Source organism: Leishmania martiniquensis, chromosome 31, assembly GCF_017916325.1.
Source record: "Leishmania martiniquensis isolate LSCM1 chromosome 31, whole genome shotgun sequence".
Lineage (NCBI taxonomy): Eukaryota > Euglenozoa > Kinetoplastea > Trypanosomatida > Trypanosomatidae > Leishmania > Leishmania martiniquensis.
Genome location: NC_090166.1, coordinates 248,998 through 265,796, shown reverse-complemented (window position 1 = coordinate 265,796; position 16,799 = coordinate 248,998). Strand labels below are relative to the sequence as shown.

The following is a 16,799-nucleotide window of genomic DNA, read 5'->3' as shown; positions in this document are numbered from 1 at the left end:
ACCCCGGACTGAGCCAAGGCGTATGCCGCCTACTCCAGCGGCGTGCGCGCGTGCGTCTCGAAGTCAGAGGTGGTGGGGGTGAGGGGGGGTGACACGTGAAGGGGACCACGGCGGCGGTGCGCTCTCATGTTACGATTTTTTTTTTGCGTCGGCTCACCTCGCCTTTATCGTAGAGGTGCGGAACGCGTCTTTTACACTGGCACACACACACACACGCATGCATATATATATATATATTATCTCCTGTTGCAGCTCCTCTCTGGCCGCTTCGCTTGCTCTTTCCATTTTTTCTTCCTTCCCCTCTGCTCTACTCCACGGCCACCTTCACAGCTTTCAGAAGGATGCGCACGTGAAAGCTGTGAAGTGTGCCGCATCTGCCCCCGTCTCTTTGTTGCTGAAAGGGTGGGGGCCGCAAACGGCGTCAACAACTTGCTCGCGGCGCCTACTCCTACGTACAGAAACGAAAACGCTCCCGCGAGCACAGCACGTGTACGGCCGCTGAGCGACTCGATGGGCGCCGCATTCCGCTTGCACTGCCGACATTCGCCACCGTGGCGGAGAGAAGAGAAAAGGACCGAACAAATGAGCCGCTGACGGAGAAGGGGGAGTCACGTGCGCCCTACGCGTTTGAGCTCGGCTCTCTCTCTCTCTTTTTATTTTTCTCTTTGTCAAGCTGCTGGGCTCTGGTGCCTCTGCTCCTCCTCCTTCCCCCCTTCCCCACCATGCGCTTCCGCATCGGCTGAGGTTGGCGGCACAGCAGAGGCGCTCCCTCCCTCCCTCTTCCTTTACCGTTCTTATGTTTTTCTGTCATGAAACACATATGTTCAGCACCACTCCACCCCCACCCCCCGAGCCGGCTGCACCAGCCTAATCACATGGGCACGACACGCCAGGCCAAGACGCGCTAGAGCAAGACGCCCACTCAGTGATGGGTGAGCAGCCTCTGCCTCGAGCTCAGCTCATCGCCCGCTCTGTAGCTTACCACGTGGTGCATCTCTATCAGGGTAGCCTTAGTCATTCCGACATGGCGCCATGAGGGCCAGGTGGGATGTATTGGCGTCGCGCCTCTACGCCCTGTCCGCCACATGAATGCCGAAAACGTGTTCGCTGTCGCCGTCTGCTTCAGGACAGCGCCCTTCAGGGCACCACCGCTGGCATGCGTGCTAATGAGTCAATATGCGCATCCCACGTCAGGGGCAAGGATGTGGCTGACTCTTTCGTAAGGGGCTCGATGCTGGCAGGGCCAGAGGGGGGCGCGTGGACTTCCTCTCACAGAATGCGTGTGTAAGGGGAGGTTACTGGACCCCCCCACCTCCCCTTGAGGCACTCCGCACACCGAGAGGTGCCCTTACTCCCGGCATCAGTCGTGGTGAACATGTCAGGGCCGACACTCGGATAGACGCAGAGGCGCGCACGGCCCTTAAATATTTGCTCAGGGAAGTAAAATCGTCTTTTTTGTTTCGTCTGCAAGCGTGAAGAGGGAATCGAGTCGTGTAGGCTGAAGGGGAGAGAGATGCTTGTGCTGCCTCAGCGATCCCTTCTCGTACCGATCGTCTTAGTTTCCTCTGGGCTCTTTTACCTTCTCGCTCGCTCTCTCTCTCTCACTCACCCCCCCCACACACACACCTACACGCGCGCACGCACCTCCCCCCTCTTCATTTTTTTGCCTCTACCCCGCTCCGCGGAGCACCTGCCACTGCATGAAGGCGGAGGAGTTTATCCCTCTCGATTAGGCCTTCTTTTTTTTTTTCAGATTTGTGTGTTTGCTTTCGTGTACGAGTCTCACGGCATGGCCGGGGACAAGGACACCTGAGTGCATGCGGTGGTGGCGCAGCCCTATACGCCTGCGTCTCACCGAAGCGGAAATGGCGTAGGGAGAAAGTCTTTCCAACGTGGACGAACTGGAAGGGTCTTGTGATGCACCACACCAGCCAAATCGGCGCAGCAGGATATGCCCCGTTTTCCTGTTATGAGAGGAAAGCAGAAGTGCCGCGTCGCTGACCTCTTCCCGGCGTCGCCGCGCTCGCGAATAGTGCGCTGTGCTGCAAGAGGCGAGAAGGCATCGCCCGTAGGCGGCCATAGAAGAACAGCGGGCCGGAAAGCGCGTCGCCCTTTCCTCACATGTCGTGTCTCCGTCACTTTTCGTCGTCGTCTCCGCTTCTTCTCCAACTCTTTGCTTCGCTGGCGTGTCGTGTGTGTGGGGGTGGGGGCATGTTTGAGCGCGTGTGACGCCGCCTGCATGCGATCACCTCTCTCGACGTCTCTCCTCGACAGCCCCTACCCGGTGTTTTTTTTTGCGTGAGGTTTGTTCGAATGCCGATGGGAATCGTCTGCGGCTACGCAGGACACAACTAAGCCATTCTTTTCCCAACAGTCGGCGAGTTAACGACTCGGAAGGGCCACCACTGTCGCCGAACCTTTGGCAATCGGCCCACCGCGGCGCCTCCCCGGAGTTTGTCCGCCGTCTGTAGACATCGCTTTCACCCCTCCTCACCCTTCCAAGTAAACGCGCCATGCCACACGAACCCTTTCCCACGCCTTCCACGGCAGTAGGGGACGCCAGTGTGACGTCCCCGCGTGCACCGTCCAGGCGCTCTCTCCGCGTTTCCTTCGCGATATCGGGGGCTGAGCGCGACAAACGATCGGGCAACAACCGCACCGCGTCGCAGCAGTACGAGCTGTCCTTCATTTCGTTGCAGGAGCACCCCGGTGCAACCCCCGAGGAGCTCTTTGCTCCGCGATCCCCCCTTTATCCACCGGACATCATTCCCCTGGCTGATCGCGATAGAGCGACATCAGGAGGGGACGGGGACGCATTCACGAGCTCCCACAAGCCCATCGATCATCCTGAGGGGCATGCAGCCAGCGGTGGCAAAGCGCCTCCGCATCGCGATGGCAGGAAGAAGACGGTGCACGATCCCGCCAGCGGCGCCCTTCTCATCTATCCAAAGCGGATCAACAATCTGCGACGCTTCCGCATTCTCTTCACCGGTGTTGTTCTCTTCATCAGCAGCTCCACGCAGGGAACTCATGCTATTTTTGGCGTACTCTACCTTCAGCAGGCGTACCAGTTCACCGTACGCGAGATGGCCATCATCTATCTCAGCGGTGTCTCGGTCGGCTTGTTCACGCTCCCGTTCGGCGCGTTGTACGACTGGTTCGGGCCACGCGTGGTGGTGGCGCTCGGCAGCATCATCGCGGCAGTTGGCCACCTACTCTTTGCCCTCACCTTTGCCGGCCACATCCCGCACACAGTGTTCAACTGCGCCGTCTTCTATGCCCTGATGTGTTGGGGCTGCTACGCGCTCAGTGTGGCCGTACTGCCTGCGGTGCTGACGCACATGCCGCGCGACCGTGGGCAGCCGACTGGGCTGCTGCAGACGTTCTCCGGGCTTGGCGCCTCCGTCTTCGCGTGCCTTTTTCGCGGCTTCTTCAAGGAGAACTTCGAGAGCCTCATGTGGTTCATGTTCGCGGTGACGCTGGCCGCCGGCGCCGGCGGCGTGTGGTACCTGGAGGACGCGCCGTACGTGGTGAACCGATGGCAGCAGCGCCGCATCACACCGCGGCAGCAGCTGCGCGCCTACCTCATCCGTAACCGCTATATGTCACAGCTGGTGCCGAAGCGGCGCTACGCCTTCCTGACGGTCATCCTCATTCTTCTGAACCTGTACCTGACCATACAGACCGTGTGTGTGGCGTACTTTGCCAGCGACATGACGCCCGGCACGCTGCGTGGCATTGCGATCGGCGCGATTGTGCTGGTGCTGCTGATCCTTGTGCTCGTGGTGCCGCTGAACAGCATTGATGGGCTCTCAGAGCAAGACAAGCAGGTGATCGAGGAGGCGAAGGCGAAGGAGGACGCGCTGCGCGACATGCAAGAAGAGCGCTATCGGGTGCAGCACCTCCAAGAACGCCAGGCGCAGCGCCCCGACAATACAAAGCTGGACGAAAACGGCGGGTGGCCGTGCCCCAACCTTGATAAAGCTGCGAACGGCGGCCAACCAGCGAGTCTCGTAGTGTTGGCGGTCGAGGAGTCTACCGGTAACTCAGACAGCGGCGCATTGGCATCTGGAACCGGTACCCAGAAGCCTGCGCGACCGCCACTGCACACAGACGACGAGAGCAATGCGGATGTAAATAATGAGATCAGCTCCCCCATCGATGTAATGGTGCCTCTTGATCCGGTGAGCGCTCCCTCCGCGAAACCGTCTCATCACCGAGGAGGCCTCCTGTCGGAGTCCCTCGGACTCCCACTCTACGAGCTCTCGGGACCGCAACGGCCACTGATCACAGTCTACATGGAGGATGGGGAAAGCGACTCCAGTGAAGAGCCACCACCCTCTCGGGACAGTAACCCCCTGGGCACAGCAGTGCGACACGTGTCGAGGCACTCCACGGACGCCACGCACGGCAACTGTCGCTCCGGCTCAGAGGAAACCGATGTGGAGAGCTCCTTTACTGTGCGCCTGGAAGGTGACTACAACAGCCTGCAGGCCTCAGTCGTCGGCACCGCTGCCGCTTGCACTGATCCTGGCCACGTTGAGCTCCGCCGTGCAGCTCCGTCGACATACACCAACCCACGCGTCGAGACGATCTCGCTGTGCGGCGAGGTGTACGTCGTCCCGGTGTACCAGACGACGTTTCTTGAGAGCCTCACCTACCTGGACCTGTGGCTCATTTTCTACACGACGCTCTGCGTCTGGGGCGTTGGTCTCGTCTTGACCAGCAACTGGAATATACAGGTTATGGTGAAGGCACGCTACGGCGCCATGGAGCCGAAGCACTACGTCCTCTTTGCCGCCATAACCGGCGTCTCCGTGGCGGGCGGCCGCGTCTTGCTCGGCGTGTATGAGCGCGTGCTGCAGCTGCTGCGCGAGCGCGCCGGCGCCGTTGTCGTCCCCACGCTCATCTACCCCGTCGCCTCAGTCGGGCTGTTCGTCGGCATGCTCTTCTGGATCGCGCTGCCCGGCGAGAAGGTGCTCATCCTGGCTTACATTCTCGGTGCCTTTTTCTACGGCACGAGCACGAGCGCCACCTTCTACGTGCTGGGCACCATCTTCGACCGGGACATCGGCATGCACTACAGCTTCTGCTACCTCGGCGGCAGCGTGGGCTTTGTGCTGTGCTACTGGTGTGCGTGGTACCTCACCTACGAGCGCGAGGCGTCGCCGTTGACGCTGGGCTACTGCATCGGTGCGCGCCGATGCATGAACCGCGCCGTTGGCGTCTACCTCGCCCTCGCCTTCTCCTCCATCGCCACATCCTATCTAGTGCATCACCGCTACTCGAAGCTGGTGCGTGGGAAGCTGGCACAGCGTCGCGTTATTGTTCCGCGGATAAAGCAGGCGCTGGTGGCGTGCGGATGCTGCAAAGGCGGCGACGAGGCGACGAGGAGTCGCAAGACTTGGGCTGACGAAGCTGAGCTGTGCATGAAAGAGAGGACACAGGCGCAGGAGGAATGATGTCCGATTCGGCGATGAGCGCTGCTGCGTAACCAGCCGGTGTGCGGGCGGCGCCTGGCGGTGGTTGGCGTTTTCTTCTGAAAGTGAAGAGGGGGGGCGACTGCCCTCTTGACCGAGGCGTTCTTAGTGGTAAGTGAGAAGGGGGAGTGTGCTGTGCTCTCAGATGTCCTTTCGCTTCCTTGCCTCCACATCGTTTTCTTCTCGTTCGTTGGCTCCAGATAGTGCTCGAGGAGGGGAGTCCGAGAAGGGAGGTCTTCTTCTGCACAGAGTTATCCTGTAGCCCATCGGGCAATGCAAAGGTCGGCTGCTCACATCCTCGATTGCTTCGGTCCAGGCTATATTGCTCGCACGAATGGGTGTGCCTCATGATCTCGACGCATGCGCCTCTCTGCTTGTACCAAACCTTGACTTGTCCTCGTCGCCCTTTGAGAGGTATCTTGCGGACCCTGCGGCACCCATTCTCTGTGTCATATTCTCAACTGTTCATAGCGGCCTGACGGCGAGATCCTCACAACAGCAAAAAAAAATCGTCATGCTCGGCGGGTATTGCATCGATGCCATCAGCAGTGGTCGAGGGCATACACTCACCCGCTTTGTGTCGATGGCTGTTTCGCTTTTCGTGCTATTTCCTATTTCTCTTTGTGTGTGTGTGTGTGCATTTCTGTTTTTTTTCGGGAGGGGAGCTTTCTCCGATAACATGCGTGGGTGTGGAGCTCATCTTGTGGAGGCGAGATGCGAAGGAGTGCTAGTGGAACGGAGGAGGAAGAGGAGGGGTGACGGTGGTGGTGGTGAAGTTACGGTGGATGTTCACCGAATCCCCTCCCCTCTCGTTTATTTCATATCCATTTAAAATGTGCAATGATCCCATCGAGTACAGCCTCAAACCGGTCACAGGAGGGACGCTTTTCTTCCGTTTCTTAATGTATTATGTTATCACTTGCAGCGTGTCTTTTGGTTTCCTATCGGTGGCCGAGTCGCTCCAACTCGGTCATCATGTTGTCTACGCGGCGGTGCGTTTTCACGCGCCTGTATGGCCGTTTCTGTTTTGGATGACGGAAAAGTGGAGTGCTTATTTTTTTGTTTATCACCGCTGTGCCGCTCTTCCTGTCTCTTCAACTCCCACACACGCACATCCAGAGACTCGCTCGCTCGCTTTCCACTTCGTGTGCCGCTTTGCTGCGTTTCCTCGGCGGAGGAGGGCAGGTGGGTGCAAATCCAGCGTGTCGGTGGGTTAATGAGGAAAAACACACGGACACGCACACACATCTGCGCGGCTCTCCCCTCATCTCTCCAGTCTCTCTACGAGCGAAGGTGGGCGCGTGCGGCCGCACGAGCGCACCGCCATGAAATCGTCCTGTGGCTCGACAACGGGAGCATAACAACAGGACGGTACACTCTCTCTGAAACGGAATGCACGCGCAAGCGACCACACGACATGCGAGCATTTGTACACAGCTGCTGGCCTGTGGTACGCGATGTTCCTTCCGCTCATGAGGAAGAGTGCCGAAGGGGCACGTTTTGTTTCGTCAACAATGCCCTAGTAGAAGGCACCCCCCCTCTACGTACACGCGTGTGTGTGTGTGTGATAGATTAATCGACCGGTTCCGGTATTGCGCGCTGCAGCCCCCGGCGCACCGTTTTTTTTCTCCTTTCTTTTGTTCTTTATATTATTTATTGCAGCTGCGTAGATGAGGTCCGCGCTCAGAGTATGGACGACTGCGGTGACTGAACGTGACGCGGGGTGCGTGGGGGAGGGGGCAGACGAATTCACCACGCAGCAGAGTGGTTTGGTGACAAGTATGGCAGAGGAGATTGCATCGAGAGGCCCTGTTCTCTGAGAAGCCGAGTGTGAGCCTTTACGAGGACGCGATCGGCGTTTGTATGGTAACCTTTTTGTATGTGGCGTAAAGGACTCCTTCTGCCTGTCACTCTGCCCCCCACTCTCGCAGATTTCATTGGCACCTCCCTCTCCCTCTCTTCCTTGTTCTCCTGCCAGGAGCATTGGCCCACTGACACGTGGGTAACGGCGGATGCCGTCCCGTCGGTGACGTCGTGGATCGCTTTTTTTTTCTGTAGAAAAGGAAAAGAAAAGCGGTCGTTTGGCGACGGCTCTGTGACAGATAACGTCTCTCCTCTCCTCTGTGTGTGTGTGTGCCTCTCGCCATAGTGCTGTTGGTGCCTCTTTTTACGCTGACGCTGACTCCCCTTCTCTCTCTCTCCGCGTGTCATTTTTTATCTGTGGCATCGCCGCCGCCGTCTCTCTTCCGCTCTCCGTGCATGTGTCATGGAGCACTGCGGCTCTGCTGTCGTCCCCTCCTTACCCTTCCCCCCCCCACTCCCCTACCCACAGGCACACACCACCACCACCACCAACAGCACCGCTGTCACGACGTGCACGGTGGGAATGCGCGTACAGCCACGCTCGAACTGGCGACCTAAGCTTTTTGTTTCCCCTCCATCTCCTCCTCCTTTCCCTTATACAGTGTCCCGTACCCGCGTAAAGCGCCATCCATCCGCGTGGGGCATATCGCCTCTAAAGGAGGGCGCGCTCTGCGATCACGACGCCTCTTGTTCGCGCGTCCCTGTGGGGCCCACGCATCCCCTGGACATACCAAGTGCACCACCACAGAGAGAGCAACGGAGAGGGGAAAGAGTTGCGGAACTGCACAGCCCCCCCTCCTCCAGCCAAACATGGCGGATCGTATGCTGATCGCGCACAACTTCCGGCACCCCCCCACCCGTTCCACCGCTCACCTCCTCCCCATATCTCTCTCACTGATTGGTTTTAGCTCAGCTCCCCCTCCCCAGCCCACACGGCTTTGGGCGGGGTGCATATCTGTGTCGCATACACCCACCTGCATCTCACGTTAACCCTGCAGTAGTGCCGCGTCTGCCCCCCTATCGCCGTCCCCCCCGGCCGCCCTCAATACTGCACCACCTTCAGCTGTGGAGCGCAGGGCTGCTGCGCCGGCTTCTTTAGCAGCACCGTCACTACATCCTTCGGCCATCCTCTGTCCATTCTGCGCGGTGTGAGTGTGGGCCTAGATGTCGCGCTTGTAAAACGCCCCCGCACTGCGCCCCCATAGCCGGCGTGTCCGTGGCGGGCGGCCGCGTCTTGCTCGGCGTGTATGAGCGCGTGCTGCAGCTGCTGCGCGAGCGCGCCGGCGCCGTTGTCGTCCCCACGCTCATCTACCCCGTCGCCTCGGTCGGGCTGTTCGTCGGCATGCTCTTCTGGATCGCGCTGCCCGGCGAGAAGGTGCTCATCCTGGCTTACATTCTCGGTGCCTTTTTCTACGGCACGAGCACGAGCGCCACCTTCTACGTGCTGGGCACCATCTTCGACCGGGACATCGGCATGCACTACAGCTTCTGCTACCTCGGCGGCAGCGTGGGCTTTGTGCTGTGCTACTGGTGTGCGTGGTACCTCACCTACGAGCGCGAGGCGTCGCCGTTGACGCTGGGCTACTGCATCGGTGCGCGCCGATGCATGAACCGCGCCGTTGGCGTCTACCTCGCCCTCGCCTTCTCCTCCATCGCCACATCCTATCTAGTGCATCACCGCTTTCTTTTTTTGCAGCGTGTCGATAGGCATGCGGGTGCGAGGCTGCTGGCTGCTATTTGGTGGAAACAGCTGTCGAAACTGTAGCGTGCCGAAAACGTGGCGTCATTTCTTGGGAATGCGAAAGAGACATGCTGTGCGGCGGGCAGCGTTGGCGGCGCCTCACTTCTTCAGCGGACGACAGAAACGCTTCGCCGAGGTATGCTTTTCCCGTCACGTCTCTTATGGCGCTCAGAAAGAGGGCGGCTGTCTTTTCGCTGCGCTGTGTGTCGTTGACTGCAGGGGAGGGGTCGAAGCCTTTGCCTCGACGGCTTCTCTGCCTCCTCTGGCGCGCTGAAGAGGATGCGATATGTCGAGACGGCGCGAGGGCCACCGGTATATGGGGCACCTGTCGCCTTTTTCGAGTGTAAACAGGTGTAAGGCGCATGTGTCTCTGTGCCTTTCTTCTGATCATTCATCTTTGGCGGTCGTATCGCCTTTCCTTTCCGTTGCCCTTCCCCTCTCCCGAAAGCACGCCCTGTCCCATTTCTGCGCATCTGTGCGTTTGCAGAACGCTCGTGGCGAGGAAAGTGAGCCGGGCATTTCGGCACGCTTTTTCTTCGCACTGCTTTGACGCGCGGCGCAGTATTGGGAAGCAGTTGTCTCTCTCCACCTCTGTGTGTGCACATGTGTGTCTGTCCCATCGATATATCGTACCTGCGCCTCCGTGCTGACGAATCAGTACTGCGATGCTATTCTATCGCGTATTTGTCTTTCTCTGTGTGGTGCGCAGGGGTCTGCGTGCGAGCATTCCGCTGCATAGGCGCGTACAGGAGGGCCGCTTTTTTTGACCTCTGTGCATCGACGCACTCATGCGCCGCTCAACGGGAACGTTCCGCTGCTTGGAAGTCCATCATCCGCACCTCTAAGCGGGCCCCTTCCATGCGCCGGGGTGTTTGGATAGCGTATATACCAGCATGCCAGCTTCAACCGCGCGGGCTCTCGGTAGGCGTTGCTTGCCGGAGTGCTGGTGTGCATGGTGCTATGCTGCTTCTCCGCGGAGTTACCGACTTGGTGGCTCCACCTCTCTCGTTGCCCACAGTGATGACGGCGTCACGTGAACGAATGAATCGGTGACGATGCACACATATACACACACCGGTTTTCCCTCGTCCCATCCACCGCTCGCAGAGAAACGGCAGCTTTTTCGAGCCCCTCCCTCCCCCCGCCCGCCCCCTCAAACGTTTGCTCTATATCAGCTTGCAAACATATGCCCTCTTACCCTCTCCCTCCCCTCCCCTCCCCGAACGTCATCACTCCTACGCCTCTGCTGCCCACTGCACCCTTTGGCGCACCCCCATCCGTCTCTCTCTCTCTATTCGTCCCACATACGCCGCCTCTCTTCACTCGGTGAATCCGGCACGTGCGCTCTCGCGTACTGTGTCAAGCTGTCCGTGTGCCGGTATTCCTTCCTCTCCCCCTTTCCCCCGGCCATTCTCGGTTAGTGCGCCAGTCGGGTCCGCCGTCCTCTGGAAAAGGCCTTCGCGTTATGTTTGTCGGTTGCGGCGGCTCTGTGGGTGCCTTACGCACGTAACAACGCGGAAGGCATACCCTTCTTTGGTGCTATACGGCTCTTCTTCGGCATCTTCGCCGGCCTCGTTTCGCTCAAGCGCATCTATGCGAGCGCCCAACCGCGCAGTACTGTCTGCTATCTCTTCATCAGCCACGCGCCGGATAAGAAGCGCCGTCGTCTGCACGTGGCTGCATCTGACCTAACGCATACGCTTAGTTATCTCTGAGCTCGCCCGCTATATACCCCTCTGCCTGTCATTGCGGCGAAAGAGACATAATGGAGGGCAGTGCGTCACCGATGCACTCGCCCAGAGGCGCGCCAACGGCATTGACGGAAAGACCGGCATTCGAGTTGTCTTCGCACCCGTCTGAGGTCTCCTACCTCACCTTCAATGATAACTATAACGTGTGGGAGGCGGCGTGGTACCCTAACCTCTACTGCGGCTTCGACACGAGTCTTACAAGCATCACCACACCTAATGTCAAAGCTGCTCGCCTTGCACCACGAACGTTTCATGAGTGGAAAGAGCCGGGGTCGCTCCCGGTTCAAGCCCCTTCTTCACCCAGCGAGAAGACTCTGAGTGATACAGAGTTGGAGGAGATTCCCTGGCATCGGCCACCACTCCAGACAGTGCCCACTCCCCACTCCGCCTTGAAGCCGACACTACCTGGGGTGAACGTCGCGCACAACAGCAACGATGGAAGCGCAGACGTCAAGCAGGTGCGAAGCGAAAAGGGAAGCAGGGGCTTACGGAACGCGCTATGAACTCGTAGCCGTGTACAACCCGCTCGTCTCTCTTGCCCATGTGTCGTCCCAGGCGCTAAGAGCTCTGAGAACATGTTTTTTTTTTCGCCTTCTCTACCGCTAAGCAGCAATCACGTGACTCTGCTCTGCAAATACAGGGCTAATAAGGCATTGATAACTTCGCGTGTTGCGTTGAGCCGCCACGCTACGCTCATCTTTTTTTTTCTTTGAGCATCTTTGCCTGCTGTGTCACTCGCCCTTGGGATGCTGCACCGCACCTTCACGCTGAACTCTTACGACTTTCTGCTGCGCCACACATGCCGAGCTCAGTAGTGTGCACAAACGCACGCGTTTCGTGGCTGAGCGTGTGTGGTGCGGCACTGCCTGCATCGCCTCACAGCGCACAAGGTCTATCGGATCTCTCCCTCTGAGGGCCCCTCCCCGGTGCGTCCTTCGGAGCTCTCTCTCTCCATTTTATTTTCCTTTGGTGCTATTCTTTGCGAAGCGAAGAGGGTCCGTCTGATGGTGGGGTCTGATGGGAATGGGCGGCGTCGTGAGGGGGGAGGGAGGGAGGGAGGGTGGAAGGAACGAACGATCTCCTGTCGGATTTGAGGGCCGCATGGGTGAAATCATGAAGGCTTTGTGCTCGTCGTCGGCGCTATCACACACGCACACCACACTCTCCGACGGCCCCTTTAAGGCACTCAGGGGCTCCCTTTCCTCTATCTGTGGCGCTCTGTCTTTCGCTATGCCGCTCCCTCTCTCTCTTTGAGTCCAACCTATCACAACCGTCTCTTCTCCATGCCAGAGTTGGTCCCCCCTACGCAAGCACACACGACACGCATGACGGCCTGTACAACTAAGCTGTGGTGAGCGTGTAAATGCCGCACTAGTACACCTCCCTCCCTCTCTTCTCTTCGTGTCGTTACATCCGTGCGTGCGCGTGTGCGTGTGTATCGTCGTCTGCAAGGCAGAGACACTTCCTCCGCCTTCGTGTGCACTCTCTCTGTCTGTGTGTGTTCTCCTCTCTGCTCTTTCGCTTCTCCGCTCCGACTCCGCGCAGGTTGTTCCGACCAAACGACGATACGCTGCTCGCGGAACTGTCCTCGGACTGAGGTACGGTTATTTCTGTATGGGGCTGCCTCCCTTGTGCGGATGCTGAGGGCCGCGCATGCCTGCCCGACGCCAACGGCTGTGACGGCAAATTGCAGCGATTCTTTTTTTTCAAATTCTATCAAAAGCGGCGGGGCGCGAGCACGCCGTGGGGAGTGACTGTCTGCGGCCTCTGCCACCGTTCCGCTTCCCCCCCCTACACACACACACACTCCGTGGACCCATCACAGTCGCTCTTCGCACGGCTCTGGTGTTCCCAGCGGGCCACTGTCTCTGTTGTGATTCCTTCGCTCATGGACACCTGCCTTTCCCCTTTCCTCCCCTCTTCTTTCTACCCCGTCTCCATACCGTTGCGTTGTCGCATGTGCGCCCCCCCGAATGGAGGTCTCTATGCCATGCCCCCTTTTCACTCTGCGTATGCGCGGGTGTGTGTCTACTCCATCCTCGACGGTGCCGCCCTGCGAAGGTGACGGTGCCTCTCCCTTCCCCTTTCCCTTTACTCTCTTTCGTTCTTCGCGGTGCCTTTGCATCTCTGCCCAGCGCCCGAGGGTGAGTCTGACTCGATAGTCCCGCGAACGCCGACGCATCGCCTCTGACGCTGCGGTAAGTGACAGGCTGCTCGTTGAGTTGGGTAGGGGCCATGCGCCTCTGGTGACGGAAGTGTGGCAAGGATATTTGTTTTTTTTTTGCTCGTCGCGGCCTTTGCGCCTGAAACAGCGACGGCGTGAGCCCGCACCTCACTGCCGCAGTCCCCTTCTCTTTGCTCCTTGGGTGTTTACTCAAGTCAATCGGTGTCTCTCTCTCACGCCCCCTCCCCTCCTCCTCCTCTCTGTGCGCGCCAATGTAAACTATTCGGCATTTGTCTGTGGCATGACGGCTCCCGTGTACTCTCATGTGCACGCACAGGCCGCTCACGAGGCGATACCAACAGAATAAGCAAACAGACAAAAAAAAGGATATCGACTGAGCGCGCACGCAATAGGAAGCACCTGAGGTTGGCACGACGTTAGTGGCGGTGCTCTGAGGTGCCCTCGCCGTTCTTCATTATGACTCCCCCTTCAAAGGGCATCCCGCTGACGATAAAATGTCACACGCTCACACCCCACGCTCTTTCGCAGCGACTTGAACTGATATGCCGCCTCCTTGTCGCCCACACATGCCTCTCTGTCATACGCCACAGAAGCTCATAGATCTGTCTCTGTCACACACACACACACTCTTGGTGTGCGGATGTCTCTCTCGACTTCTGTGGAATTGACCTCTTCCCCACGTACAGCCATCTCTGCTGGGGCGAGTGTCAGCATACCCCCGCCTGCCGCGTGTCCCTCTGCCACAATATCCTCTCACTCTCGCACCAGCTCTGCAGCTCCGTGATGTTCAGTACGCTCAGAGCGCACCACGCAGCCTTTGCCATGGCGTTAAGTGCATCATGCATGGTGTCTTGAGGAGTGTGTGCAAAGGCTGAGGACTCCTTAGCAATGCCCCCTTCCCTATCCTGGGGCGCTTGGCTGACGTCAGGACATTTTTTTGTGCGCTGGAGAGCATATCATTGGCACGGACGCGATCCTGCCGAGCAGCACAGCTGGAGGATTGGGAAGCACTCTCGCTGATGTCGAGAGGTGGCCCCTATCCCCTCCAGCTCGAAAGACGCCTTCTTGAGAGCGTCACACAACGGTCGGTCCTTCATCTCTTACCGCTTCTCACGGACCACACGTGAGGGAGCGGCTGAGCCTGTTGGGTCCGAGCGGCTCGTGACTTCGGTCAGCCCCAGGTAGCGGGCCATGCTAACCGTAGCGCACAAGGTGGAGCGCTTCCCGTGGCACCATGTCGACCTCCTGAAAGGTTGAGAAGAAGATGCCCATGAGCCCGCTTGCCCTCTCCCCCGCCCACAAAAAAAAGATGAGGAGCCCAGCAGAAGCGGCAAAGCTGATGATTCGGCCCTGAGAATGAGGCGAGAATGGTGAGCAGAGGGCCTCCCCACAGCTCGGGTCGCTTCCTAAGTGACTGTGCCAACCCAAGCCCTCTGGCAGTACACTGACTAGTGCAGAAAGCGTCTGAAGGCCGCCTAGGTGAACGCGGAGGGGCTCTCAGGGAGTAGGGGGCAGGGTAAGAGAAGGGCGAATGTCGTGGGCAATGGCAGCAGGCGCTGCAGAGGAACCAAGGCAGCGACGAGGGAACAACGGCGCTCACGGTGCACTCGTGGGAAGGAGGGGGGGGACATGAAGGCGCCGAGGAGGTGCTTCGAACCTTCGCCGATGCAGTCACTGGCAGGGATCCGCCTGTAGTCCATCTTGCCGTTGGAGTGGTCCACTCTGTCTCTCCCGTATTACCACCGTGACTGGTGTCGTATCCGCAATCCTGACGGGAGAGCGGTGGAATAGTGCACGTCCGCAGCCATCACAACGCAGTCATCTTAGTCGTCACTGCGTGTCTGGCGACTAGTCGAGAAGGCGATGAGCTGCAATGCGGCATTTATTGATGCTCATCGGGACAGTCGTCAAGAGCGCCACCGGGGCACAGGCAAAGGGGACCACCTCCGTCTTACCATTCCACTGCTGCTTCTAGCTTCTGTACCGCCACGTCAACCGTCGCCTCAAACTCTCATGGGCACCTTGTCGTGACCGGCGGAATGCACCTCAGCTCCTGTAAGCACCCTACCCGCTAAGCGGACTACATGATGTTGGCATTGATGGAGCAGCGCATAGACCGCGTGGCGCTCAGTCTCAGCAGGCGGCGCGGAGGCCGTGACTAGCGCGAAGTTCAGAATTTCTTGCGCCACATCTGCCCCCCGTCGCCATCGTCGCCGGGGCGATGGCGGGGCATGTGAACATCGCACAAGCAGCGGAGGCGGTGCGCCAACCAATAAGCGGGAAAGAAGAGGTTTAACCTGGAAGCGCACCAGGCAACTCTGAGGACGGAGCGCTGGCGGATGGAGCAGAAGCGCGTTAAGGTGCGTGGGCACGAGAAGCGAAGGGCATGAGCTGGCGTTTCGCGCAGCTGCTGTGGGGCGTTCAGCGCTTCTGCCATCCCCTCGTCAGGTCTGCAATGTCTCTTGGGGTCGATGTGGCTGAACGCGTGATGGTGGAGTCGACTGCACTGCGCCCATGGCAGGCGCGCATGCTCGATGGGAAACACCACCTATGAGCAGCTGCACGGATGACTCTGTGTCGCTCGTCCACCTCATCCAGACTCGGCCGGCGCAGAGCGTGCAAGCGTGCTACGCCGCTCACGAAGATAACACACCGCCTTGGGCCCGTGAAGCGTACCACTGACACGCTCCAGGAAGAAGTGGCCAACGCGCAGCTGCAGCGCCACCACGAGGTCGATGACTGCATCGACACGGTAGCCTGATGCGGCTCAGATGCTGAGCGGATGAGGGCAGCGCCTTGCGTTACATCCTCGATGCTACGATCTTGCGATGTGAAGGTCCACCGTACCGCTCTGTGGAGTGCCTCCGGTGGAAGCGACAGAAGGCGAAGGATGGCATTACCGTCAGGGCGCAGATCCTGCGAGGATCCTCCGGTGATGTTGGCTTGCCGCCTTCGTGGGCTCCCTGGCATGCACCAAGGCCATCCCCCGCCAACCGCCCGGCAGACACCAGTGCACCACCTAGGCTCTGACGGACCGTCTTGAGGACGCCTTTTCGCATGCGCCGAGGCTTCCAGTGACACGCGGCCTGTCCTTGGGGTACCCAGGAATCAGGCGCACTCGTAGAGAGGGTCGGGTGAGCTGTGGTTGCCTGCTCGTGCACATCAGCGGATGTGTCTCCGGTGGAATGGGCGGGCAAAAGGGCTTTTCTTTTACAGTGTCGACGATATTTCTGCTCAAAGCGCACAAACCGCTGCATGTGTGGCTCACGTCATCGCCCACCGAATCCCCGAGCGCGTGGCAGAAGGGCGATGCAGCGCCCCGGGCCATCCCTCATGCTCGCTTGCTGCAAAGCGGGGGGCTGCGTGATGGGTGCCATGCGCTCCCAGGTGCGACACCCTACTGCAAAGGAAAGAGGAGACGCCTTTACTTCTTTTTGTTGTTGAATTGTGCCCCTTGCAGAGAAGCAGCACACACACACACACACGCACGCACAAACGCTGCGTGTGTGCACGTGACGTGGTGCATTGGTGAGCTGTCATGAGCGTGCAAGTCAGCCGCACGACTACATTGCCAGCATGACGACACGAATTGTATGCATAAGCCGCACCTTGCCCCCTCTCCTGTCCTCTTATTTTTGGGGATCGGGAATCGCCAGCGGAGGGACAGCGACACCCAGACAGACACGCTTCCCCTCCGCACCGCCATCGCTCTCCCTGACTCTCGCACACATGAGACCGGGATGGGGAGGGGAGGGCAGGTGGCGCAGCCTCGCCATTGA

At 59.1% G+C, this 16,799-nt stretch overlaps 2 protein-coding genes across 2 annotated transcripts; both read left to right on the top strand.

Moving 5' to 3' along the window:
* Positions 1-2,513: 2,513 nt before the first annotated feature.
* LSCM1_01372 (uncharacterized protein) lies at positions 2,514-5,462 on the top strand (the record flags this gene model as incomplete). Its single annotated transcript, XM_067318992.1, has 1 exon — positions 2,514-5,462. One exon carries the CDS (start codon positions 2,514-2,516, stop codon positions 5,460-5,462), a length of 2,949 nt encoding a protein of 982 aa, XP_067176271.1.
* A 5,387-nt stretch (positions 5,463-10,849) lies between these two features.
* LSCM1_01370 (uncharacterized protein) lies at positions 10,850-11,338 on the top strand (the record flags this gene model as incomplete). Its single annotated transcript, XM_067318991.1, has 1 exon — positions 10,850-11,338. One exon carries the CDS (start codon positions 10,850-10,852, stop codon positions 11,336-11,338), a length of 489 nt encoding a protein of 162 aa, XP_067176270.1.
* Between the last annotated feature and the right edge of the window lie 5,461 nt (positions 11,339-16,799).